The sequence below is a fragment of the Gopherus flavomarginatus genome, chromosome 8, assembly GCF_025201925.1.
Source record: "Gopherus flavomarginatus isolate rGopFla2 chromosome 8, rGopFla2.mat.asm, whole genome shotgun sequence".
NCBI lineage: Eukaryota > Metazoa > Chordata > Testudines > Testudinidae > Gopherus > Gopherus flavomarginatus.
In genome coordinates, this window is record NC_066624.1 from 107457822 (window position 1) to 107483329 (window position 25508).

Sequence of the window (25508 nt, forward strand, 5' to 3'; positions counted from 1 at the left end):
TATCAACGTGCTGTAATATCTCTTGACGTAGTACTTATATGCTCAGCGTTCTGTGGCACTGTAGGTTTTATGGGGTTACTAGCTTGAAGCTATTGGATTTCTCCTGGAAGATGCTGCTCGGTTTATGTGGGGAAAGGCATTGCTATACTGTTAGTGGATGCTGAGGAATCACTTGTGGTTTGTTGTTGTTTATGTTAACTTGTTCTTAGCTTGAGAACCACAAAGATGAGCAGTTCTCCCATGTGATTTAGGGACCCGAGGATAAATGTATTTGCAATCCCCTAATCCTAGGCCTGGTTTGGAGAGAGTTCTGCATGAGAGGCAAGAACCAGGAATAGTCCATCCAGACGAGTTGTGATATTAGTCTCGTGCAGCAGTATTAGACGTATCATCATTAAATAAAAAGCTTCAAAGAGGTGCAACTGCCCCTTTCCAAATCTCTCCCTTACCTGCTTCCAGGTACCAAGAGCTGCTGGATGACAATCAAGCGCCATTTTACTTGTTCAGCTGTGCAATGCGCTGGCTGGCCATACGACTGGATGTTATCAGCATCGCCCTCATCACAACCACCGGCCTGATGATTGTCTTAATGCATGGCCAGATTCCTCCTGCGTATGCTGGGCTTGCCATCTCTTATGCTGTGCAGGTGAGGTGCTGTCCCCATCTGTGTTCTAGAATCTGTCTGAATCTCTAACCGTGGTGCATCTTAGTGTAGGTAACGATAATCTCTTACTGAAAAGTTTTTGCTTAATGCAGTGTTGTGGGAGAGGGCAGAGAGACTGATGCTTCTGTTGGTAATGAAGCAATAGTGATCAAAGATTAGGGCCTTTCCTAGGGATTAGGGACAGGCTGGGAGGATTCATGCTTGAAATTGTTGCTATTGGTAGCTGAATTTCTCTCTCTTAATATTCGGGTGGAAGCTGGTTTGGGCACTCAGGAGAATATTGCACATTTTTCTTTCCTGGATATTTCTAGAGAATTAACATGCACATTAGCCAATCTGATGGCGTGATGAGGTGTGTTACTGTGATCTTTAGTTTGTACCAGTAGAATACATAGTACTTAGAATACATGTACTTAGAATACATACAGGTTAGTTCCATTGTTGGGCTTTTTATGCCACCTTCTTGTAATAAGGTGAAACTGCAAAATGAAGAACTTAACATTATGCAGTGTGGTAGCCATGTTAGTGCCAGGATGTTAGAGAGACAAGGTAGGTGAGGTGTAATATCTGTTCTTCTTCGAGTGATTGCTCATATCCATTCCAGTTAGGTGTGTGCGCCGCGTGTGCACATTCGTTGGAAAACTTTTACCCTAGCAACTCAGTGGGCCGGCAGGTCGCCCCCTAGAGTGGCGCCATCATGGCGCTTGATATATACCCCTGCCGGCCCACCCGCTCCTCAGTTCCTTCTTACCGCCCGTGTCGGTCGTTGGAACAGTGGAGCGCGGCTTAGCTGACCTCCACTTCCCTAGCTACTCGTAGTTCTCGTATATAGTTATGCAGTTATAATCCTTTTATATATATATTTGTATAGTTATACGTTTTTTCTTTGCTAACATAGTTAGTTTAGTAATTGTTAGCGGGGTTCAGGAAGTAGCCCCTTCCATGAACCCGGTGCCGGAGCCCATGCACGGCTCACCGGGTTTTAAAATGGGCTCGGCGTGCCAGAAGCCGATGCCGAAGGGAGATCCACACGACTCCTGTTTGAAGTGCCTCAGGGAATCACACTTGACAGCTAAGTGCCCCATTTGCAAGGCTTTTAAGCCGAGAACAAAAAGGAGCGGGACTTTCACTTACCCCTCCACCTTTGGCAAGCGGCTGGCAGAATCGCCTCCTCGGCACCGGACCCCGCCGGTACTACCAAGGCCTTTCGGCACCGGCCGCCGCCGGCACCGAAGTCGACTCGGCACCGCTCCCTTCCTCCGAGGTCGAGAGAGCCTACAATTCCTGCTGGTGCCTGACGGCTCCCCGGCACGGGCCGTGGTTGAGCCCCCTGCTCCTGCTGCTTCCGTGCCACCTGCATCGCAGCCAGAGAGCTCGTCTAAGTCGGATTGCCCGGCACCGACACCTGCAGAGGCACCGATGACATCGGCACCGTCGATTCCAGTCCCCCAGGGCCATTGAATCCGGTGCCTGACAGCTCCCCGGCACGCGCCGTGGTAGAGCTTACTGCTCCTGCTGCTTCCGTGCCAACTTCACCGCAGCCAGAGAGCTCGTCTAAGTCGGATCGCCCAGCACCGACACCTGCTGAGGCACCGACGACGTCGGCACCGTCAATCCAGGTCCCACAAGGGCCGTAGAATCCGGTGCCTGACGGCTCCCCGGCACGCGCCGTGGTTGAGCTACTGCTCCTGCTGCTTCCGTGCCAACGGCACCGCAGCCAGAGAGCTCGTCTAAGTCGGATCGCCTGGCACCGACACCTGCTGCGGCACCGTCGACGTCGGCACCGTCGATCCCGGTCCCACAAGGGCCATAGAATCCGGTGCCTGACGGCTCCCCGGCACGCGCCGTGGTTGAGCTACTGCTCCTGCTGCTTCCGTGCCAACGGCACCGCAGCCAGAGAGCTCGTCTAAGTCGGATCGCCCGGCACCGACACCTGCTGCGGCACCGACGACGTCGGCACCGTCGATCCCGGTCCCACAAGGGCCGTAGAATCCGGTGCCTGACGGCTCCCTGGCATGCGCCGTGGTTGAGCTACTGCTCCTGCTGCTTCCGTGCCAACGGCACCGCAGCCAGAGAGCTCGTCTAAGTCGGATTGCCCAGCACCGACACCTCTGAGGCACCGACAACGTCGGCACCGTCGATTCCAGTCCCACAAGGGCCGTAGAATCCGGTGCCTGACGGCTCCCCGGCGCGCGCCGTGGTTGAGCTTATTGCTCCTGCTGCTTCTGTGCCGACGGCACTGCAGCCGGACAGCTCATCTAACTCGGATCACCCGGCACCGACGCCTACCGAAGCTCTGACGACCTCAGTACCGTCGATCCCGGTCCCACGAGGGCCGTCGAATCCGGTGCCTGACAGCTCCCCAGTATGCACTGTGGTTGAGCCTGCTGTTCCCTCCACGCTGGAGACATTACCAACGGCGAGGGATCTCATTGCCATGACAGAGTCGATGCTACCTGACCCCGGCACCACCGGTGCGGGTAATACAGTCTCTTCATGTGACCGTCCTCTGTCAGCACAGCAGAGCGGCACCGTTCATGATCACGGTCCCGCAGACACTCCAGATCCTGTCGGCACGCCCGACACCACTTGCAGTCCCGGTGCTGTTTTCCTCATCGGTACTAGTCGCACTCGCTGCACCGGTCGGTATCCCGTTCGCCGACCCGCTATCGGCACCGTTCCGACTCCCGGCACCGCGACAGGTACCTTGACTCCTGTAGCCTCTCCCCGAGCCTCGAGATCTCGGTCGACCTCCAGGCACCATTCTGGTTGCGGGTCTGGATCTCGTTCCAGGTACCGGTACGCCTCCCGGTGCCGGTTCCCGGTGCCGAGTTGGGCAAGGTCCGATAGAGTCAGAGACTCTGCCTGTGCCTTCTTTTAGTACCTTCATGGCCATCCGGACACGCATCAGTGTCATCCCACATGCGCAGATCTTATGCTCAGGACCACGATTCTGATACGGTGGCCAGCGGGCGCCAGCCCCGAAACCGAAAGAGGCTTGGCGAATGAACCTGTTTGGCCGCCAGGTGTACTCTGCAGAGGCCCTGCAGCTCTGGGTAGCAAAGCAACAAGCCTTGCTTAGCTGCGATAATTATAGCACCTGGGTGAAGGTAGTTTAGTTTATGGAGTTTCTCCCTCAAAACTCCTGCCAAGAGTTCGCTGCTGTCTTGGAGGACGGGGGAAAAAAAAAAAAGGTACCCAGAGCATCCCTCCAGGCCTCGTTGGACGCAGCAGACTCTGCAGCCAGGACTCTGGCCTTTGGTGTCGCCATGAGGTGCATCTCATGGCTTCAGGTTTCAAACCTCCGGCCGGAGCTGCAGTATGCCATTCAGGATTTACCCTTTGTTGGTAAAGGCCTTTCGCGGCAAAGACAGCCCCAGGCTGCCAAGCCTGATGGACAATAGGGTCCTAATGCGCTCTCTCAGCATGCATATGCCAGCGACCAAACGCAGGCCTTTCTGTCCCCAGCCGCCATACTCTGTGCCTAGCCAGAGACAGGACTTTGGCAAACGGCGAGGACAAGGTGGTCGCAGACGAACGTCAGGATTCCTAAAGAGCCAAGGTCAAGGTCCCTCGCAATTACCACTGGGACCAAAGACAAACCTTCCAAGGTGCGCCTGAGGGCGGTGTACCAGTCACAGGCCGGGATCCCAATCCCGCTTTCTCCTGGCGTGGCCCCAGTTAATTTCAGATCGCTGGATCCTGCGCACGGTGGAGCATAGGTACCACCTCTAATTTGTTCCAGCCCTGTCCCCCCTTCAGGGACCCCTCTCACGAGCAATCCCTCGTACAAGAGGTGCAGACGCCGATGGACGAAAGGGACAAGGGGTTTTACTCCCGTTATGCCCTAGTCCCCCACTCGAACGCAGGTCTCAGACCTTCCTAGTCCTGCACGGACTCAACCGGTTTAGGATAAGGTTGAAGTTCCGCACGGTATCCCTGGGAACCATTATTCCATCCTTGCCTCCTGGGGGCTACTATGCCGCCCTGGATATGAAGGACGCGTACTTTCGCAATGCCATCTTCCCTCCGCACAGGAGATACCTCCGCTTTCTGTCAGTACTGTCAGTACTTCTGGTTTACGGCCATAGTCGCCGCCTACCTTCGCTGATGTCGGATATGCGTTTTTCCGTATCTGGACGATTCGCTTATCCGAGGAGACTCTGAGACACAAACCACTCAGCGCGTAGGCATCGTCACGGTCTTATTCACAGGTCAAGGCCTGATGATTACTATAGAGCAATCCACTCTGGTTCCCACGCAGAGGTTGGACTTCCTAGGAGCTATCCTGGTCTCCTACCTAGCCGGAGCCTGCTTATCACAACTGCGGTTTTAGGCGATGGCAACAATCATCTGAGGTCTGCAGGCTTTCCCAACGACCTCGGCTCGTACTTGTCTCAGTCTCCTGGGTCCATGGTTGCCCGCAAGTTTGTAACCAAACACGCCAAGCTCCGCCTCCGTACTCTCCAAGTCCGGCTCACCTCGGCGTACCACCCGGACAGGGAGCCAATGGTCATGGTAGTCACCGTTCCCTCGAGCACCTTAGGCTCTCTAGAGTGGTGGCTAACTCCCTCCCTGGTGTGGGCAGGGATGCGGTTTCATCCGCCCCAGCCCTCACTGCCCCTGACGACGGACGCGTCATCTCTCTGCTCAAGTGCTCATGGTCACCTCCGAGCTTAAGGCCTTTGGTCTTCTCGGGAGCTGGCATTCCACATCAATGCCCCAAAAATGAGAGTAGTCCGCCTGGCGTGCCAGGGGTTCCAGCGGCAGCTGCGAGGCCATTGTATCTCGGTGTTTACAGCCAACACAGCGGCCATGTGCTTCATAAATATCCAGGGAGGGACATGGTCCTCCCCCCTTTTGTCAGGAGGCCATCCATTTCCGGGACTTTTGCATGGCCCACTCGATGGAGCTGGTGACGTCCTTTCTCCTAGGCGTTCGGAACGTCTTGGCGCTTTGACTCAGCAGGTCTTTCCTGTCTTACGAGTGATCACTCTGCCCCATGTGAGGCGTTCTGCTTTCCAGAAGCGGAGAGGTTTCCTCACATAGACCTGTTCGCTCACCGAGAGAGCAGAAAATGCCAGATGTTCTGCTCCTTCCAAGGTCTCTCCTCGGGATCGATCTTGGACGCATTCCTGATGCTGTGGAAAGGCCAACTCCATTATGCCTTCCCACTGTTCCCACTAGTTCATTAGGTCCTGCTCAAACTCCGCAGGGGCAGAGCGCGCATCATCATGATCACTCCAGAGTGGTCCAGGCAGCACTGATATACCACGTTGCTCGGCCTGTCAATAACAGACCCAATTACCCTGCCACCCCACCCAGACCTCATCACTCAGGGCAACGACAGGCTTCGTCACTCGGACCTGCAGCCTCTTCGCCTCACGGTGTGGCTGCTGCGTAACTGAGCCGGGGTGACAGGAAGCCTTCCACCTGGTCAACGTACCGGGCCAGGTGGAAGCGTTTCTTCTACAGCTGCAATACGCTCGATCTTGCTCCTGCTGAGGTCTCGATCCCCTCTATTTGGCCTGCCTCTGGCCTTCAGCGGCAGGACCTGGCGGTATCATCGCTGAGGATACACTCAGCAGCCATCTCTACCTTCCAGCCAGGCTAAGGTGGACGTTCCGTGTTCTCACGCTCTATGGGTTCGAGATCCCTCAAGGGCTTGGAGAGCTTGCACCCTCGGGTGCGCCGCCCAGCCCCAACCTGGGACCTCAACCTAGTTTTAACCAGACTTATGTCTCCCCCAGTCGAGCCGTTCACGACTGGCCCTCTGATATACCTGTCTTGGACGACAACTTTCCTCGTAGCTGTTACATCAGCCAGACGGGTCTCCGAGCTCAGAGCTCTTACGGGGGTTCCACCGTACACTAGGTTTCACAAAGACAAGGTGCAGTTATGACCGCACCCGGCTTTCCTCCCTAAGGTGGTTTTGGCCTTTCATGTTACCCACAGCTCAACGCAATGGGCACAACCATTGCACTCCTTGGACGTCTGTGGAGTGCTCGCATTTATATTGCGCTGCCAGAACCATTTCGTAAGGTGCCCCAGCTCTGTCACGGTAGCGGGCCAAAGGGAGGGCTTGCTTGTTTTCCTCTCAGAAGATCTCATCTTGGGTGATGGCGGACTTCCGCACTTGTTATGATTTGGCTCATATTTCCCCAAGCCACATCATCGTACAGTCTACCAGGGCTCAGGCTTCATCTGCCGCCTTGCTGGCTCGTGTTCTTACGCACGAGATCTGTCGCGCAGCTCCGTTGGTCCTTGGTCCATACCTTTGCTTCGCAGTATGCCCTGGTTCAACAGTCAAGAGATGTTGTAGCCTCTGGCTCAGCAGTTTTCATTCTGCCACATTTCACTCCGACCCCACCGCCTACGTAAGGCTTGGGATTCACCTAACTGGAATGGATATGAGCAATCACTCGAAGAAGAAAAGACGGTTACTCACCTTTGTAACTGTTGTTCTTCGAGATGTGTTGCTCATATCCATTCCACACCCGCCCTCCTTCCCCACTGTCGGAGTAGCCGGCAAGAAGGAACTGAGGAGCGGGTGGGCCGGCAGGGGTATATATCAAGCGCCATGATGGCGCCACTCTAGGGGGCGACCTGCCGGCCCACTGAGTTGCTAGGGTAAAAGTTTTCCGACGAATGTGCACGCGCGGCGCACACACCTAACTGGAATGGATATGAGCAACACATCTCGAAGAACAACAGTTACAAAGGTGAGTAACCGTCTTTTACTAGACCAACTTCTGTCTGTGTGAGACACAAGCTTTTGAGCTTACACAGAGCTCTGAGTGGCTCGAAAGCTTCTCTCTCACCGACAGAAGTTGGTCCGATCAGAGAACAGTATTAGCATTTTAAGTGCCTTGCTCAGTCACCTTGCTCACTTTTCAGGTGATCCACAGACAATAAAGAATTACTGATGGGAATTGTAAGCCTTCTAAAATTTAACTATTAAGCTACCACAAGTAAGGTTATTTTACATCAAGGCATCCAAGTTCCATGGGGTATTGATTATGAAAAGCTCTTAGATATGTTAAGAATAAACAAATCCAGTAGAATTCTGTGAAATGAATGGTTCAATTCCTGTCTCTTCCCCCTCCCAGTTAACAGGGTTGTTCCAGTTTACAGTCAGACTGGCCACAGAAACAGAGGCTCGCTTCACCTCAGTGGAGAGGATTGATCACTACATCAAGGTAAGGCATCAGTTCACCTTCTCACGCTCTTTCTTGTGCAATTCTTTGTTGCTGTTCGTGCTCTTGACATGAGAGAAAGGAGAGCTGGCCTGTATCTGCATTGGAACCTGCTTTAGAATAGGAAATAAGGCCCTGCTCCTGCAAACATGCCTTTGTTTAAAATTGACTTCACTAGGGCTAGTGGCGCACTTAGTTAATACATGCGTAGTGTTTTCTGGACTGGGGCCTAAGAATTCGTTTGCTTAGTACATAAACTTACAGGGCTTCTGCCCGGTTGCAGTGAAGCCTAATACACTCTGAATGTTTGCAAAGGGTCCTGCAGCAAGAAGGAAGGAAATGTGGGGGTGAGAAGGGCTCGCTGTAGGAAATCCTTTCAGTATTTTAGGGCAGCTGCATAATACCCACTCTCTGGCATGTTTGAGTCACTTCAGGGCCTGAAAGGTTTACCTTGTTAGTGGCTCTTTTCAGACTTGACTCTAGTTGCTCAGCGTTTAAAGTCACTGTGTCCCCATTGAGTCACTCTTGTTTTCCACACAGCTGTCTGTTGTAAAATATATTTTGAAAGTTGTGGAATCCTTTCCAGCAGTGAAGGTGGCAGCTGAGAACCTAAAGACAGCTAAGAGCGGGAGGTGGACCGGGATGAGTCAGGACGGCCACTAATCAACGTGCTGTCCTTATACAGATGTGCAACTTGCCATGCTAAATGTATAGCAAGTTACTGTTGCTCAAAGTAGCAGCAAATCCTGCTCCACATCTTTTTCTACACTACAGTGGGCTCTGAGTGTTGGTAGTGTGGGAAGAGAAGGGGCTCGGGGAAGCTTGTACAATGGATCTGATATGTGGGTTTGCAGACTAGTCTCTTTTCCAGGTCCATAGACACAGGAGTCGCAGAGCGCGGTTCTCCTTGTGCCGTTTGAGGAGTTGGCCCTGAGTGAGTAGGTCAGCAATCTCAGATGATTGCCATAGAGGTGCATCTCTCTGGAAGCTCCAGGCCTTTCAGTGGCTCATATTTGGGATAGTTTATCCCATTCTACTCTGGAGACTGCATGTACAGGGGAAAGAAACGTTAGTTTAATTTTGTAGCTACACAAAGAAACAAGGAAACTAGCAATCTTGTGCAGCCTTCTGAAGTGAAGTTTTCTGACTGTGGAAGCTGAGAACCATCCCAGGCGTTCCTGCACCTTCCCACCCTGTGAAAGGCCCAGTGTAGCTCTCACTGAGCGATGTTGTGTTTGTCATGGCCATGTCTTCAGGGACAGAACCCAGGCCTTTCATAGGGTTTTGTAAACTCACTTGTCTGTGTCACCCTGGACGGTTTGCTATTGAGCAAGACGACTTCATGATTTCCTACCCTGTTGGCTGTCTAAATGGTCATTGTATCATGAACTTGTTTAAAACCGTTTTGATTGTAATATAAAGCACATTTGACTTTTGTCGTCCTTTCCCATCACAGTTTTTGCTGTGTGCCAGCCATGGCTTTCTGTGTCTTTGGCCATTGCCAACAAAGAGCCTCAGTTCTCCGTCTTGGGGATGGCATGGGTGTCTGTGTGCTAGAAAATAAGCTGCCAGCAGTTTCTGTGCCCCACGAAGCCCCGGGCTTGGCATCTTTTCAATGTGGCTATTCAGATTTCTTTTACCAGCACCTAGTTCAAGGCAATACAGTACTACCGTGATTGAGCAGCATCCCTTTTGAACACCAGTAGATCTGCTGTGTCCAGTAGCCAAATCTCTGCTTTCTAGCTAGAAGATGGTCTTGGCAGAAATTGAGGAAAGTGGCAATTATTCATATTCTGAAATGTACCAAAGAGAAATCTGCCATCACCTGGATTGCACCTGATTCTCAATTTTTGTTTTCTATGGAATGTGATGTTTCTAACTACTTAACAAGGGCTTTGCCAAGTGTAGCAGCAAAGAGCAAGGAGCCAACCCGGCTGGGTTGGTAGATGAAGTTTGGGGGGCACCACTCATTGAATTTCACGTTTTATCCACTTTGTAAATGCAGATCACACTTGTCCCATTAGCAGAACTAATATGTGACCCTGGCACAGCAAATGTGGGTGAATTAGCATTTCTATGGCACTGTGTAGCATTGCAGTCAAATTGTGAGTTGAAGATAGTTGCTGTGTCCCACAGCCATAAAATCTCCCTGCAGGCTCTCAAGAACTTCATGGTTTCTGTCTATGAACAGTATATAGCTCTTACTTAGCATTTTCCATCCACACTTTTTACAAAAATAAAGCTTGAATTAAGAATAAAATGCCCCATTTTACAGATGGGGAAACTGAGACACGGGGGGAGGGGGTTGGAAGTGACTTGCCCAAGGTAACCCAGAAAACCAGTCGCAGAACCAGAAGTTGGGAATGGGTGTTGGGACGGGTCACCTGATAATTACCTGTTCTGTTCATTCCCTCTAAGTCACCCGGAAGACAGGCTACTGGGCTGGATGGATCTTTGGTCAGACCCAGTATGACCGTTCTTATGTTCTAACCAGGAACTGAACTCGGGTCTCCTGACTCTGAATGTGGTGCCTTTGCCACTAGGCAACATTGCCTTCCTTAAATGCTCATTAAGGTGGCATTTAAAGCAGCATGTGAGACTGACCCTGTAGTGGGGAAATGCAGAGCACCATTCAAGGGACCTGGGATCAATTTTGGGGGCACAGCTTCCCTCCCCAGCTTAGCAGTGAGAAAAAAAAGGGGGACATCTACCATACAAAGAAACCAACTCCTGTTCAGAACTGCAGTAAACCATTTGGCATGTTAGTGTGTTTTGCTGACTGGAAACTAGACTTTTCGGGCTTGTTTTTGTTTTTAAAGACCCTTTCTCTGGAGGCTCCAGCTCGAATTAAGAATAAAGCTCCCCCTCTGGACTGGCCCCAAGAAGGCGAAGTTGTCTTTGAAAACGCAGAGATGCGGTACCGAGAGAACCTCCCGCTGGTGCTTAAGAAAGTGTCCTTTACCATCAAACCCAAGGAAAAGATTGGCATCGTGGGGCGGACGGGGTCAGGTGAGGAGGAGCTTTGGGTGGAGTTAAATAACTTCGTTGGCAGACTTGAGGCTATAACTGGTTAGCTCTGATTCATGTAAAAGCCTCTGCACCACTGAGAAGATGCTTCCTTCAGGATCTGAGCTAAAGGCATCTGAATGGCAGCTGGACAAGTACGGTTTACTTACCTTCTGTAACTGGTTCTTCAGAATTGTTCGTGCAGATCCCACTCAAGGTATGCCATGAGCCTTGTGTGTGTGAACACGTTCATAAGGCACTTGCACGCCTTGAGTGGGATCCACACGGAGGAAGACTCTTAACAAAAAAATAATCCTTCTTGAAGAGGGAAAACCCAGCTACACTCTGGCCAACACAATACTAAGTAACACCTCTTCTGTCACCTATGGCTGGTGCCCAGCATCGAGTAGCTACTGTGTTTGTCTATTCAGCCAACATGTGGCTATCCCAACTCTTTCTTTTAATGGCCAAATTCTTCCCCTAAAATACGCTTGTTGTGGTTTTGCGGGGAGTTGTTTGCATGGATGTGGCAGCCAAATTTGGCCCTAAATCTTCTTAAGAGGCCTGTAATGTGAAAGATGGTGTTCATGTAAAACCACAGTCGAGTAGGATGATATCGTGAATAGCCACGTTTCCGTATTCTTGTTTCTAAATGAGGAATCAGTGTTGCTTAGGATTTTAAAGATGATGAAGCTCAGCCTGGATTAGACCCACCCAGAACAGTTTGGAGGCCCCTTTGTATCAATATTTTGAAACACGTCTATTCTTTTAAACTGTCTCTGTGTCTCTACAATACCAGCTATACTGAGCTGCTGCTCCCCAAAACCACTGGCTGGCTGACTTTTTTCCTGTCCATCCATGCAGGGAAGTCCTCACTTGGAATGGCACTCTTTCGTCTCGTTGAACTGTCTGGAGGCTGTATTAAAATCGATGGAGTGAAAATCAATGACATTGGTTTAGCAGATCTCCGCAGCAAACTCTCAATAATCCCGCAGGAGCCTGTGTTATTCAGTGGAACTGTGAGGTTAGTAAGACCATAGACTATGGAGATAGACAAGGGCCATTAGATTGACATGAACCTTGAAAGATTTTCTGTGGTGTATTGTTCAGTCTAATTTTAAAAGTCCCAGGAAGTGGGTCTCCCCCAGGGCACTAACTAGAGTGACTCAGTAGCGTAGCATTCAGCAGTTCATCTTTACTGATTCTTCTATGGCATACACATCCCTTCTCCTGTGTTCATTTTCTCATTATATTTTGCATCGTGTGTGGTTAGCAGCAAAGGGAAACTGACTAGAATCCTGATCCTAGGAAACAACAGCAGCAGCTTCAGAAATCTGGGTGCCATTGAATTGCCATTTGCTGTTCTGTGTGTTACCTGATGCATTATGGTGGTTTGGGAGCAGAAGCTGGACCTTCTGGCACTGGCCTGCTCCTGCCTTTGGAGTGTGTAGTGCAAGAGCCTAGGAGTGGTGGTCTAGTCAGACTACTTCTAACCTTTGATTTTAGCATAACCGTTCTAACAGGCTTTTAAAACTGTAACGAGCTTGTGACACACAAGCAAGTGAAATCTGAGTTCAGGCTGGGTATTGGTAGAGACTCTGAGTTGGGCATGATCATTGCTTTGTGTTGTCTTACATGTAGCCTCCCACTTTAAATCTCCATTAGATTCTTGCTTCTTTGTGGGTTTTTTCCACCTTTTTGTTTTTTGGCCATTTTAACACTTGTGTGCCAGGAGTGTCTGACTTCCGTGGTGTGACTTCTGTTGCTGCACTGGGTGAATACAAGCTGTCCATGCTGAGGGGTTAGAACTCCACAGTTTTGCCATTCAGTGTTGAACTGGTGAAAGATTCCTGTTACATTTTCTCCCTCCTCCTCTAGATCAAACTTGGATCCTTTCAACCAGTACAGTGAGGAGCAAATCTGGGATGCCTTGGAAAGGACTCACATGAAGGAGTGTGTAAGTATGATGCACGGTGGGAGGGGGAGGAGAGAAGGGTCTGGTTATGTTAGAGAGAGCGACAAAGATCTTACCTGCGTATCCCACTAGTAGCCACTGCTGCTTTAAAGACTTGCAGGTAAAGTTCAATCTGTCCTTGCAGTCTCTTCTGCTTATTGGAAAGGCTTGTGTCACGTGTCTGGTCATGAGGGGAGAGTCTGGGTGCATATAGTGAACTCTCAATCTGCCCTGTGTGCTGGCCATCTGCTGCAAGTCTCATTGCCACTTCATCTCTTTCCTCTTCCCTCAGTGAATCGATCACAAGGCACTAGGATGCCTACCTGGCTGTAGCATGTAGGAGCTTGCACAGCACAGGGCCAGGTTCATAGTTTGCTCTTGATTGGGGGAGGATGTCAGGAGACAGGGTATTTGTATTGATGTGACTTCTGAATACGCTGTAGGCTTTTATGAATGAAACTTGTTCACCTATTTTAAGCTAATGTCACTGCAAGGTTACCTCTCTTCTAGTCTAGCCCTATATGTCCAGAATTCTAGTGTAAACTCACAGTAGTGTTATCAAATACATGAGGCATTTCAGCCAGACTGACTAGACGTTCAAGCTATTAGACCTTCTTAGTTTAAACGGGTTCTAGTTCTGTGTGTTCTTTACTATGAGCTATTTCTTCTGGAAGATGGAGGGGGTGGGAAGCACTTGGACAGCATGGTGAGGGGCATAGGATGGATGGAACTTTTCTTAGCCCTGTGGTGGGATTGAATTTTGCAGAGAAGCAGCAGTGCCACTTGTCTTGTTCGCTTGGTGGTGGTGCAACATCTCAGTACAGTGGCTTCAATCTCCCCTCTTCCTTCCTTTCAGATTGCTCAGCTGCCCATGAAACTGGAATCGGAAGTGATGGAAAATGGGGAAAACTTCTCTGTGGGGGAGAGACAGTTACTGTGCATAGCCAGAGCCTTGCTGCGTCGCTGTAAGGTGAGTGTCTGCGGGAGGGGAAAGAGCTGGGGAGGTCACAGTCACTGCATGAGAAGACTGCTCTCTGGGCCAAATTCATCCCTGTTATAATTCCATTGATGTCAAGGGAGTGACACCAACAATTAATGTGACCCAGAGAATATGTGGGGTCAGGAGAGTGGGGAAGGCATTCCTTAGGCAGATGTCAGTTCTTCAGGACAAGGTGGAGGGGTAAGTGAAAGTCCCGCTCCTTTTTGTTCTCGGCTTAAAAGCCTTGCAAATGAGGTACTTAGCTGTCAAGTGATTCCCTGAGGCACTTCAAACAGGAGTCGTGTGGATCTCCCTTCGGCATCGGCTTCTGGCAGGCCGAGCCCATTTTAAAACCCGGTGAGCCGTGCATGGGCTCCGGCACCGGGTTCATGGAAGGGGCTACTTCCTGAACCCCGCTAACAATTATCAATCTAACTATGTTAGCAGAGAAAAAAACGTATAACTATACAAATATATATATAAAAGAATTATAACTGTATAACTATATACGAGAACTACGAGTAGCTAGGGAAGTGGAGGTCAGCTAAGCCGCGCTCCACTGTTCCAACGACCGACACGGGCGGTAAGAAGGAACTGAGGAGCGGGTGGGCCGGCAGGGATATATATCAAGCGCCATGATGGCGCCACTCTAGGGGGCGACCTGCCGGCCCACCGAGTTGCTAGGGTAAAAGTTTTCCGACGAATGTGCACGCGCGGCGCGCACACCTAACTGGAATGGATATGAGCAACACATCTCGAAGAACAACAGTTACAAAGGTAAGTAACCGTCTTTTCTTCAGGACACCCTACGATCTATGGGTCTCCCAAGTACTGTATCCAGAGATTTGTTACTTGTTACCAGCTAGAGTCTTAGGCTGTCCTTGTGGCTTAGCCCTGTGCATGAGAGCACTAGGTTCCGTCTCCCTCCCTTTGCTAGAGCTCGCCAAGATTGTTGCAGAGCTGATACTTTTACATTGCTCCATTCATCCTGAGGATATCAAAGTATTTTGCTTGTGGTGTAAGGATCACTTCCCCTTCCACTGAAATGTAACCTCTAGAAGTGGAACATGGGACCTGTGCTGCCAAAATTATCAAGGTTGTTGTTCCTTTAGGAGGGGAAACTGAATAATAATTTCAGTGAAGAAAGGATATTTGGTAGCTCAGAACAGATGGACCCAAGTGGAACTTGACCAGGACTCAGGGCTAAACTGGCTTTTTCTTTTTAAAAAGTGGCTCTTGTTGAGTTTTCACATCCTCAGTTTTTATATCTCCTCAAAAAATGGCACCTCCATCAGCACAGTGGCCCCCTACCCGCTTCCCACCTTCACCCCACCACTCAGGCCATCAGATTCAGTGCAAGCTTGGAAGGACCTGTGGTCTCCGCTAAGATCCCCACACCTCTCTCTGCAATACCCTGGGTTTCTCTTGTATCAGTGAAATACCAAAGATGCCCATCCAGCTTAGCCAATGAGATTTGATGAGCTGCCATTCCAGTAGTGTGGTTGTCTGGATCTGAAGAGAAAGAGGATGTCCTTGTTTAGTAGCCTAGAGGGGATTGTTGTTAAAGAGCAATATTGACTAACTCTAGATGGGAGTAGCAACATGGAACCTTGAGAGAGGGAGGTATCCTCAGAAGGGGAATAGTGTCTCTGAATTGTAGTACTGTGTATGAAAACTTCAAAGCAGAGACTAAAGGGAACAATAAATACTATGTGAGTTGCCACTTTCGAGCTGTTGTCACCTATCTATGGTAATGAGGCATGGGCTTGAGCTAAGCCAGGGCTGGATGGTGGGAAAAGGGAAGAAATCTCTTTCTTTCTCAGGCTAGCTAGTGAGAGCTGCTACAAGATAGGCACAGCATTAATGGAGTGAGCAGTCCCACAGCACAGTGCTTTTAGTCCCACACAGCTGGCTGATTGATGCAGACTTCCTAGCCTCCATTCATCTCATCCTCTCCCCAGAAGCCTTGTCCTGAGAGTGCTGGAGGTGCTGGGTCCATCAGGAATAGTTCACTGGTTAAAGTTCAAATCTGAGATTCAGATGCGGAATATCAGTCTCATTCAGTTTTATGTCTGAGCCCTATGCCCCAACCCCTCTTGTTATAGGGCCGTGGGACAGGCGATCGTAAAATATTCCCAGCAAACAAAACCCAGAGAGTGATTGCATCCAAGGCAGTTGCACAAGATGCCCTTCTCGAGTGCAAGAGGCATTGTTAGGATTATCACTCACCCTTGTTGTCATGGCAATCAGCCGGCTTGTCTTCAGACCACACTGTGTGCCTGTGTACTGGGGGGAAGTGGGTTGGCTATAATGTAACACCCTGTATTATGTGCCATTTGCAGGTTTTGATACTGGATGAAGCAACAGCTGCTATGGACACAGAGACAGATGTACTGATTCAGGAGACTGTCCGGGAGGCGTTTGCAGACTGCACTATGCTAACAATTGCTCACCGCCTGCACACTGTGCTGGGCTCCGATCGGATCATGGTGCTAACACAAGGACAGGTGATTAGTAGCACTTTGCCTTTGTGGCTGGCATTGTAGATTGCTTTGGATCTAGGTATAGCCTGCTTGCTGGTGCAGGTTCATAGCCAGGCTGAGCTTGTGTCTCCACAGGGTGGAAAGCCATGGTACATGTGGCTGTATGTTCTCTCACCCCTTTGGCATAGTTCTCTGTGTTGAAATAAGGGATTGCTCCTCATGACAAGATCAAAAGGGATTAATTTTCCTTCTCCCGCTTTTCCTCAAAAAACACCAAGCCCATCTAGAAGCAGGTATGTAGGAGCAATCTCATCACTTGGAAACTCCACAGGTGGATTAATGCCAGCAGGTATAAGAGCTGCCTGCATCTCCTTAGGGTTCAGTGCCATTTGCCCTAGTGCTGTCATGCAGCCCTACCGTAATAACTGGCCATGGGAGAGACACTTCCGATTTTCATATGGGGGCTCTATACAGTAAACTCCAAATGTGAAGAATACGGTGAGGTTCAAGAAGTCAGAGAAGGAAGGACCTGTTGAGTGCCACCAAGTCTGTCTGTCTGTGAGCCAGTGCAGAGTTGCTCACTATTGTACATTCCTAGTGTTTTGTCGGTCTCCAAGAGACAGGACATCTGCACCCCGGGCCCCCAAGAGACTAGTCCACCGTGGATCAGTCTCCTCTTAGGAAACTTTTTTTTTTCCTGAAGTTTAGCCTACATTCTTAATTCCCCCCATTCCTCCAAGGTACACCCCTGCCTAAGTAATTCCTATCCCTGCTTGATGTTTACTCCTTTCAAATCTGTATAGACGGTTACCATGCCACCTATCATTGTCCTGCTGCTGGGGGTCAGAGTTTGCTCTTGCACTCTGGGCCGGTAGGGAGCTGGGAGCACTACTTCTCAGTAAAACTCTAGCTGGCGTGCGGAGCAGGAGCCATGTCGAGGCTTTTAAGGCTAATTTGGTGCAGGCACCAAGAGGCATCTGTGCCCTCTTGAGTAATCATGTGCTCTTATTGTTGCCTTCATCCATTGCTGAGTGCGCTTCATTCCTCCCTCTTTGTCCTGTGCCACTCGTTTATGTCAGAACAATACTCTTTGGGCAGGGACTCTTTCTTCCTGTGGGGCTGGCTGCTTGGAAAAAAATAATAATGGGAACTGCTGAAAGGGGGAAGCTAATAGAACACAATGTAAAGTCTTAAAGCAGATGCCATTAGTAGGCTAAAGCCAGATCTGCAAAAGGAGACCTGGGTAATGAACTAGGAGGCTGTCAGCTGCTGCAGTCTTTCTAGCATGTGAGCATCCGTGGAATGATTTGCAAAAGGATGCTGAGCCAAATAAGGGGTGCCCCAAACTTGGCATTACGTAGTCTGTCCGTGTGGCCTCAGGAGATGCTGTGGGCAGGGACTCAGATTGGCACCTGGACTAAAGCTGCCCTGGGCACAGTCCCTTGCCTTGCGTCCCCTGGTTCGTCACTGTGATGTTAGCAATCCCTCTGTTCTGGCAGCCAGTTTGATGCTGAATTTCATTAATGAAAACCCCCCACCTTGTTTGTTTTAGGTAGTGGAATTCGACACTCCGCCTGCCCTTCTGGCCAACGAGAATTCGCGCTTCTATGCCATGTTTGCTGCTGCAGACAACAAGGTTGCTGTCAAGGGCTAAAATTCAGGATAAAGTCACTTGACTTGGAGGGTTCCACTCCCTGCCTGTGGCAGGCCAGCTCCTCCTCTTGCTTCTCATTCTCAAAGCAGATTATTGCCTTTCCCTCTTTTTAAGTTTTAGCACAGTGGGTCAAACACGGAGACTTTTTAAAACCCTGTAAGAATTCTTCCTGTTTTTATTGTATTTATTCCATATTCATATTACTAAATTTTTTGTTACTAAATGCACTCTACAAATGGCTCAGGGAGCCATAGTTATAAATGTATCAGAGGCCTATAATGAAGCTTTCTACATGTAGCTATATCTATACATAATTCTGTACATAGCCTATATTTACAGTGGAAATGTAAGCTGTTTATTTTATATTAAAATGAGCACTGTATTAATAACAGTGCATATTCTTTTCTATAATTTTTGTACAGTTTATGGTACTAGAGAGCTGGCTTTATCAGACTGTATCAGACACCATTTAGTCTTTACAGCTGGTCTTTTCATAGTGCCAGATTTTCTGCGTGTCTGAATGGAAGTGAAGCTTTGCAGTAGTGTCCTTCAATGTCCCATCGTTGTCGTCCTGCACAGGGGGGAAGGGCTCTGTGGTGTAACTCTATTGCATTGTAACTATTGTCAAAGCTGTTTGGAGCATCACTATTGTTCATGATGGCAGCTGCTGCTGCTACTTCCCATGATGCTTTCCCAGGGTAGCTTTTTTTTTCATGATCTCCTGAGTGGTTCAGGGAGAAGACCACTTCTGGGTCACAGGAAAGTTCCACGATCACTCCGTGTCCTGGTGCAGTGATGGGAATGCAGCAGCTCTTTCTTGCGCAGTGTCCGGGGGCAATAATGGGAATGCAGCACCATTCCCTAATGTATCAATGGAGATTGGGTTTTGTTTCTGTTAAAATAACCAACTCCTGCTTCGCTGATCTAACTCATGACCAGAATCTAAATGTTCATAGAACAACCTGCAGTAAAACAATTGCTCTCTGAAGTTCAAATCCAAACCCTGGGTTGCTGGCAGAAAAGGCTCTTCTTTCCTGAGCTGCTCCAGCTGAATCCTTTATCTTGAAGCTGCTAATGCTCTTTACAGGTTGAGGGTGGTTCTTATTGGCATACATAACACTCACCCTTTGTGCTGTTCACTTACACTAAGCTTAAAATACATCAGCATTTCCTGTTTTGGTCTTGCACACTTATTACCTTAACACCCTGAAGTCTTCTGCAATTTTGAACAGGTTCCTGCTGATCAGGGTGTGACACTGGAAGGAAGTTATTTTCTTACTGTAAAGAGACCTACCTCAGGTTGCTGAGTCCTGTGTGGTACGTTACCATGATTACTGTACACCATCCCTGTTCTGTGGGCCCCGGAGCCCAGGTGGGCGCGGTCACTCCAGTTATAGCCGTGACTTATTGAATGGTCAGCATTGCATGTCTTTGTCAACTTGGACATTTTGTAGCCGTAGCATGTTTGCAGAATGTCTCGTCGAGGCAAAAATCCGAAAAAGTGAATAAAACTATTTTGGGTTTTGTAAACTCTTGTTGCGTGAAGCCGTTTCTTTGAGGGACATAAATCGCTGCTGAGCAGCAGGCCTGTTGTGGACATTGGCAGAGCCCCACTGCTGAATAGTTCTCACAGTCTGGAGCTGACTTTCCCTTTAGGACAGATCAGTTTCTTTAAGAGTACAGTGGATTATTTCCATATTGCCCAGTATGGAGTGCTACAAGTGCTGAGCCAGACAGGGACTATAGAGGACTCCAGTCTGGCATTAATGAGATTCTGCCCTGTAGTAAGAGTGAGGCCTGAGAAGGGAGTGTAGAGCTTACTTAACCACCCTATTAGCCTTGACTAGATCCTGTTTATTCCCATATCTTCTCAAACACCCGTTCTCTACCCACACCAACTCTTGTGTTTCCGATTGTGTCACATACAGATTTGCAGAATCTAGGCCTGAGTAGAATAGCGAAGAAACTGGTGCTCACAGCTTAGCCATCACTACCACACGGAAACCACAAAAGTAGAAAAGCTTTCTGGGTGTTGGCACGCAGATGAGCAGCACGGAAGGCGTCATTCGTTTCTAGTTGTTCACTACATGTTTGTTTGTATTTAATGATCTACTGAGACCACAAGTCGCAGATTCGTTAATTAAGAGTGGATTGGAGCCTTTCACCCAAATCTGTAGTTTGGACAGTTCTTAAAATCTGCAGTTCTGTCCCACCCTCAGCATCAATGCAATTGCCAACTTCAGTTCACACCAGCAAGCTAGCACCCGGGCCTCCTGCCTTTGGTTCCTAAGCAGAAAGAAAACTATGGAGATCAAGGGAGAACTCAGTCAGAAGCTGCAGCTGGGCCCAGCACAGGGCTGTGGAGGTTTCTCCAAGCTGCTGTCACTACCCCCATGCTTTCACCAACCCTGCTGCCCCTTGCTGAATAGATGTGTCCTCAACAAAACGGGGAGTGGCATTTGGAGTCAGCAGGGGTCAGAGCCAGGTTTCCTGTACCCCATCCCTAGAGAGGTGGGCCTCAGCCTTTGAAGGATTTACTTACATTTAGATCCAGCAAACCTCCCTCTTTCACCTTCTTCTCTCCCTCCACCCGCAGCCTGCAAAAAAAGAAGTTTCATAGAGACAGAAACAAGTGAGTGTATAATGTGTGAGAAGCTTGTTACTTCTTAGTTCAAAGTGGTTCCTGACCGTTTCCCATCCTGTGGCAGTAGCATCCATGTTCCCTTGTGATCAGAAAGCAAGTTATGGCGGATATGAAGGCTTCAGACTTGGGGCTTGGAGATATTTGTTATGCATAAGGTGCTATTAGTGCTAACAGAGGCTGATGGTCTATCCCTTCACCACTTCGGGTGACCAGACAGCAAATGTGAAAAATCAGGACGGGGGTGGGGGGTAATAGGAGCACATATAAGAAAAAGACCCAAAAATCAGGACTGTTCTTATAAGATTGGGACATCTGGTCACCCTATCTCCACTCCACACTGCAACATTGCTGCAGGGGATAAGTAACCAGAAAGAAGTGTAACTACCCCCTCCACAAACACACACACTTACATCAAAGGTGACAAGTTCCCATCATAGCCACTGCACAGAGGGTGACCAGATTGTGAAAATTACACAGGGCCTGTTCTCTTAATCCAGCAGGATCTGGAGGCTAGAACAGGTGATAGACACTTATCATTGTGATTGGGAGAAGAGGGTAGCTACATTACTATCTGTGCTGCAAGCACCCTGGCAAAACTCTGTCCTTTAGGGTACGTCTACACTACTTGCTGGGTAGCGATCTATCTATCGGGGATCAATTTTTATCCTGTGTAGTGTAGACATGATAAATCAACCCCCAGTCGCTCTCCTGTTGACTGCTGAACTCCAGCTCGGCGAGAGGCAGAAGCAAAGTCGACGGGGGAGTGGCGGCTGTCGATCCCGTGCCGCAAGGATGCGAAGTGATTCTAAATCGATTTAAGATACGTCAACTTCAGCTACGCTATTCTCATAGCTGAAGTTGCGTATCTTAGGGTATGTCTACATCTACAATTTTGCAGCGCTGGTTGTTACAGCTGTATTAGTACAGCTGTATAGGGCCAGCGCTGCAGAGTGGCCACACTTACAGCAACCAGCGCTGCAAGTGGTGTTAGATGTGGCCACACTGCAGCGCTGTTGGGCGGCTTGCAGGGGGGTTCGGGGAACGCGAGAGCAAACCGCGGGGAAGGAGACCTGCTTGCAGGGGGGTTTGGGGAACGCGAGAGCACACCGCGGGGAAGCAGGTCTCCTTCCCCGTGGTTTGCTCTCGCGTTCCCCGAACCCCCCTGCAAGCAGGTCTCCTTCCCCGCGGTTTGCTCCGGTGTTCCCTGAACCCCCCCGCAAGCAGGTCTCCTTCCCCGCGGTTTGCTCTCGCGTTCCCCGAACCCCCCTGCAAGCAGGTCTCCTTCCCCGCGGTTTGCTCCGGTGTTCCCCGAACCCCCCCCGCAAGCAGGTCTCCTTCCCCGCAGTGTGCTCTCGCGTTCCCCGAACCCCCCCGCAAGCAGGTCTCCTTCCCCGCGGTGTGCTCTCGCGTTCCCCGAACCCCCCTGCAAGCAGGTCTCCTTGTTCGGGGAACGCGAGAGCACACCGTGGGGAAGGAGACCTGCTTGCGGGGGGGTTTGGGGAACGCGAGAGCAAACCGCGGGGAAGGAGACCTGCTTGCAGGGGGGTTTGGGGAACGCGAGAGCACACCGCGGGGAAGGATACCTACTTGATTACCCGAGAGGCTTCCTCAGGTATGCTGGGATACCTGCTTATTCCACGGAGGTCAAGAAAAATGCTGGTGAGTGTCTACACCTGATGACCAGCGCTGGATCACCAGCACTGGATCCTCTACACCCGAGGTTCGACCAGGTGTACGGCCAGCGCTGTAAACAGGGAGTTGCAGCGCTGGTAATGCCCTGCAGATGTGTACACCTCCTAAGTTGCAGCGCTGTAACCCCCTCACCAGCGCTGCAACTTTGTGGTGTAGACAAGGCCTTAGATTGATTTCCCCCACCAGTGTAGACCAGGGCTTACTTAACTTCAGGGAAGCCATGGGGGTGGAGGGGCTAGGAGGAGAGCAGTGGAAATCAGCAATTTTATTGTACCCTGGCGAGACAAAGGCTGTGAATTTGCAACTGGATGGTTTGGGACAATGAGATCAAAGGTTCCAGGGGGCCTGTAACAATTCCAAGTGGGCGGAGGCTGGATGTCCGAGAAGCTGCACACAGTGCACCCTGCACCCTTCGTGGAGTTCAGTCAGTGCTGCTCGATGCACCATTCTTGAGTAGGCTCCCTCTCCTGTTGGGGAAGCTAGGGCCGGTCCCTATGCATCCACTACCAGAGAAAGTACCCAAGGTCGAGCACTGCACCGGCTCCCAATATTCTGCGCTGGTGCTACCACGCTAGCCTCCTACCCTGCTTGCCAATGCTGCTGCAACCACAGGGTTTGAACTGGAGTGCTGTCATTCTACATTCACAGACCAGAAGGAACGCTGGTAGGGACAGGTGGAACTGGGCCTGGTCATGGTGGCAGTTTGGAGTGGGATGGGGTGGGGTGTTTGAACTGGGACAGTTGGGAAGGGCAGTTGGAACTAGGCAGGTGTGAACAGCTAGTCAGGAATTATCAGTTTAAACTGGGACCTGTGGATCTGCATTAGTTTGGAGTGACAGGTCACAGGAGAGTAAGGGCTTGTCTACACTTGGAAAGCTACAGCTGTGCTGCTGTAGTCCACCTATACCAGGGGTCGGCAACCTCTGGCACGCGGCTCGCCAGGGTAAGCACCCTGGCGGGCTGGGCCAGTTTGTTTACCTGCCGAGGCCGACCATGGCTCCCACTGGCCCCGGTTCACCGTCCCAGGCAGTGGGGGCTGCGGGAAGTGGTGTGGAGCAAGGGATGTGCTGGCTGCAGCTTCCCGCCACCCCCATTGGCCTGGGACAGCGAACCGCAGCCAGTGGGAGCCGCGATCGGTTGAACCTGCCGACACGGCAGGTAAACAAACTGGCCCGGCCTGCCAGGGTGCTTACCCTGGTGAGCTGCGTTTCAGAGGTTGCTGTCCCCTGACCTACACCAACGAGAGGGGTTCTCCCATCGGCATAGGTCATCCACCACCGCAAGAGGTGCTCGCTAGGTCTACAGAACAATTCTTCCATCACCCTAGCATGTCCACAGCAGGGGTTAGGTGGGTATAGATACATTGTTCAGGGCTGTGGATTTTTCACACCCGTGAGTGACAGAGCTGGGCCGACTTAACTTTTTAGTGCAGACCAGGCCTAAGAGTTTGAATTTGCCGTGTGCAGTGAGTTTGAAGTGGAGAGGGGGAGCTGAGCCATCAGGAGTTGGGGCACGTGGGAGGGAGAATGAGAAATGGCTGAAAAGGAAGGGTCCTTTTGAAGGGAATTTGAAAAGGGGATGCTGGCTGGGAGTGGATGGGATTTTAGGGCAGCTGGGACTGTGACAGTTGGAGTTTGGTTGTGGGGAGGGATGGTCTGAATGGCAGTAGTTGTGAAGGACATTTTGAATGGGGTTTTGGGGCGGTGACAGTTGGGAATAGGGAGAGCTGGGATGGGGTGCAGCGTGTGTGTCTGTGGAAGTTAACAGACCGCTGGGCAGAGAGTGCGAAGGAGGACAGCATCGGAGAGGCCTTGTCGTCATCCTCAGGGGACCATGGGCAGGGGCCAAGGTAGCATTGCTGCCACTTGGGTTTGTGTCCTGCCTGTCCCCAGCAATGTAAATTCCTCTCTGGGACACAGTAGGCTCTGGGCACATCAAGGGGTCTGGACAGCCATTCTGGAGGAGGGAGGGGTATCTGTGTGGCAGGTGGAGGCAATGTCTGGGCTGTCCCTTGGAGGAGGGGGTGTCTGTACCACGGATAGACACTGGGTCAGGGCTGTTCACTGTAGGAGGGGAGCATCTGTGTGGCAGGTGGACATTGGATCAGGGCCGTCCCCCTGGAGGAGGGGGGTGACTGTGTCATGAGTGGACACTAGCTCAGGGCCATTCCCTGCAGGAGGGAGTGTCTGTGTTGTGGGTGGGGAGCATCAGTTTGGCAGATGGACACGGTCCGAGCCATTCCCAGGTGGAGGGGGGCATATGTGTGGTGGGTGGATGCTGGGTGTGGGCTGTGCCCCTGGAGGAGGGGGTGTCTGGGGGGTGGGTGGATGCTAGGTGTGGGCTGTGTCCTTGGAGGAGGGGGTGTCTGGGTGGCAGGTGGATGGTGGGGTGCCCTGGAGGAGGGGATGGCTGGGGGTGGGGTGGATGCCGGGTGTGGGCTGTGTCCCTGGAGGAGGGGGTGTCTGGGTGGCAGGTGGATGGTGGGGTGCCCTGGAGGAGGGGGTGTCTGGGGGGTGGGGCGGATGCTGGGTGTGGGCTGTGCCCTTGGAGGAGGGGGTGTCTGGGTGGAGCTGGGTTTGGGCCACCGCCACTGCCCAGCAACAGCCCCCCCCCCCCCCACCCAAACCCGCGTTGGTGGTGCCCCTGCTGCTGGGGCCTTGGGGAGCCAAGCACCCGCCTAGCGATTCCAGCGGGACTCCAACAGGGGGCGTTGCCGCGCCAGGATCCCCTGGCTCCGGGGCGCCCGTCCCCGGCACGTTCCCTTCCCGGGCGCCCCCTGGCGGCCGCGCCCCGCCGATCTCTCGCGCCCTCCGGCGCCCCCTGGCGGCCGTGGCCGGGATTTCTGTCCCCGGCGCCCCCTGGCGGCCGCCATCCCGCCCCTGCTCCCTGCGGCCGGCCGGCCGGGTCCGGCGCTCCCGTGGGCCGGTGCCGAGCGGGGCCTGCGCGGCTCTCCACCCCCCGGTGCCCTCGGCCGCGGGGCCTCCCTCCTCCCCGCCCGCCCATGGATTTCACATAGCGGCCGCCGCCTCCGCCTCCTCCGCTCCATGGCGGCTCCGGCTCCGCGGCCGCCCGGCCTGTGCTGCTGCCGCAAGGGGCCCCCGCCCGGGCCCGAGGCGCCGCCGGCCCCGCCGCCGCCCCCGCCCGAGCCCCCGCCGGACGTGGCCTCGGCCTCGAGCTCGCAGCTCTTCCGCCTCCGCCACCTGCAGCTGGGGCTGGAGCTGCGGCCCGCGGCCCGC

At 51.5% G+C, this 25508-nt stretch overlaps 1 protein-coding gene across 8 annotated transcripts in view; it reads left to right on the forward strand.

The window, feature by feature from the left end:
- Positions 1–19466, forward strand: part of ABCC5 (ATP binding cassette subfamily C member 5) — a 79788-nt gene extending 60322 nt beyond the window's left edge. For all 8 annotated transcript variants that reach the window (XM_050963762.1, XM_050963764.1, XM_050963763.1 and 5 more), the window contains 8 exons: positions 460–646; positions 7774–7863; positions 10680–10869; positions 11731–11890; positions 12745–12823; positions 13677–13790; positions 16142–16306; positions 17835–19466. In XM_050963762.1, the coding sequence (XP_050819719.1) occupies positions 460–646; positions 7774–7863; positions 10680–10869; positions 11731–11890; positions 12745–12823; positions 13677–13790; positions 16142–16306; positions 17835–17936 (1087 nt within the window). In that variant the 3' untranslated portion in view covers positions 17937–19466. The remainder of the gene's footprint in view (positions 1–459; positions 647–7773; positions 7864–10679; positions 10870–11730; positions 11891–12744; positions 12824–13676; positions 13791–16141; positions 16307–17834) is intronic.
- Positions 19467–25508: the final 6042 nt, after the last annotated feature.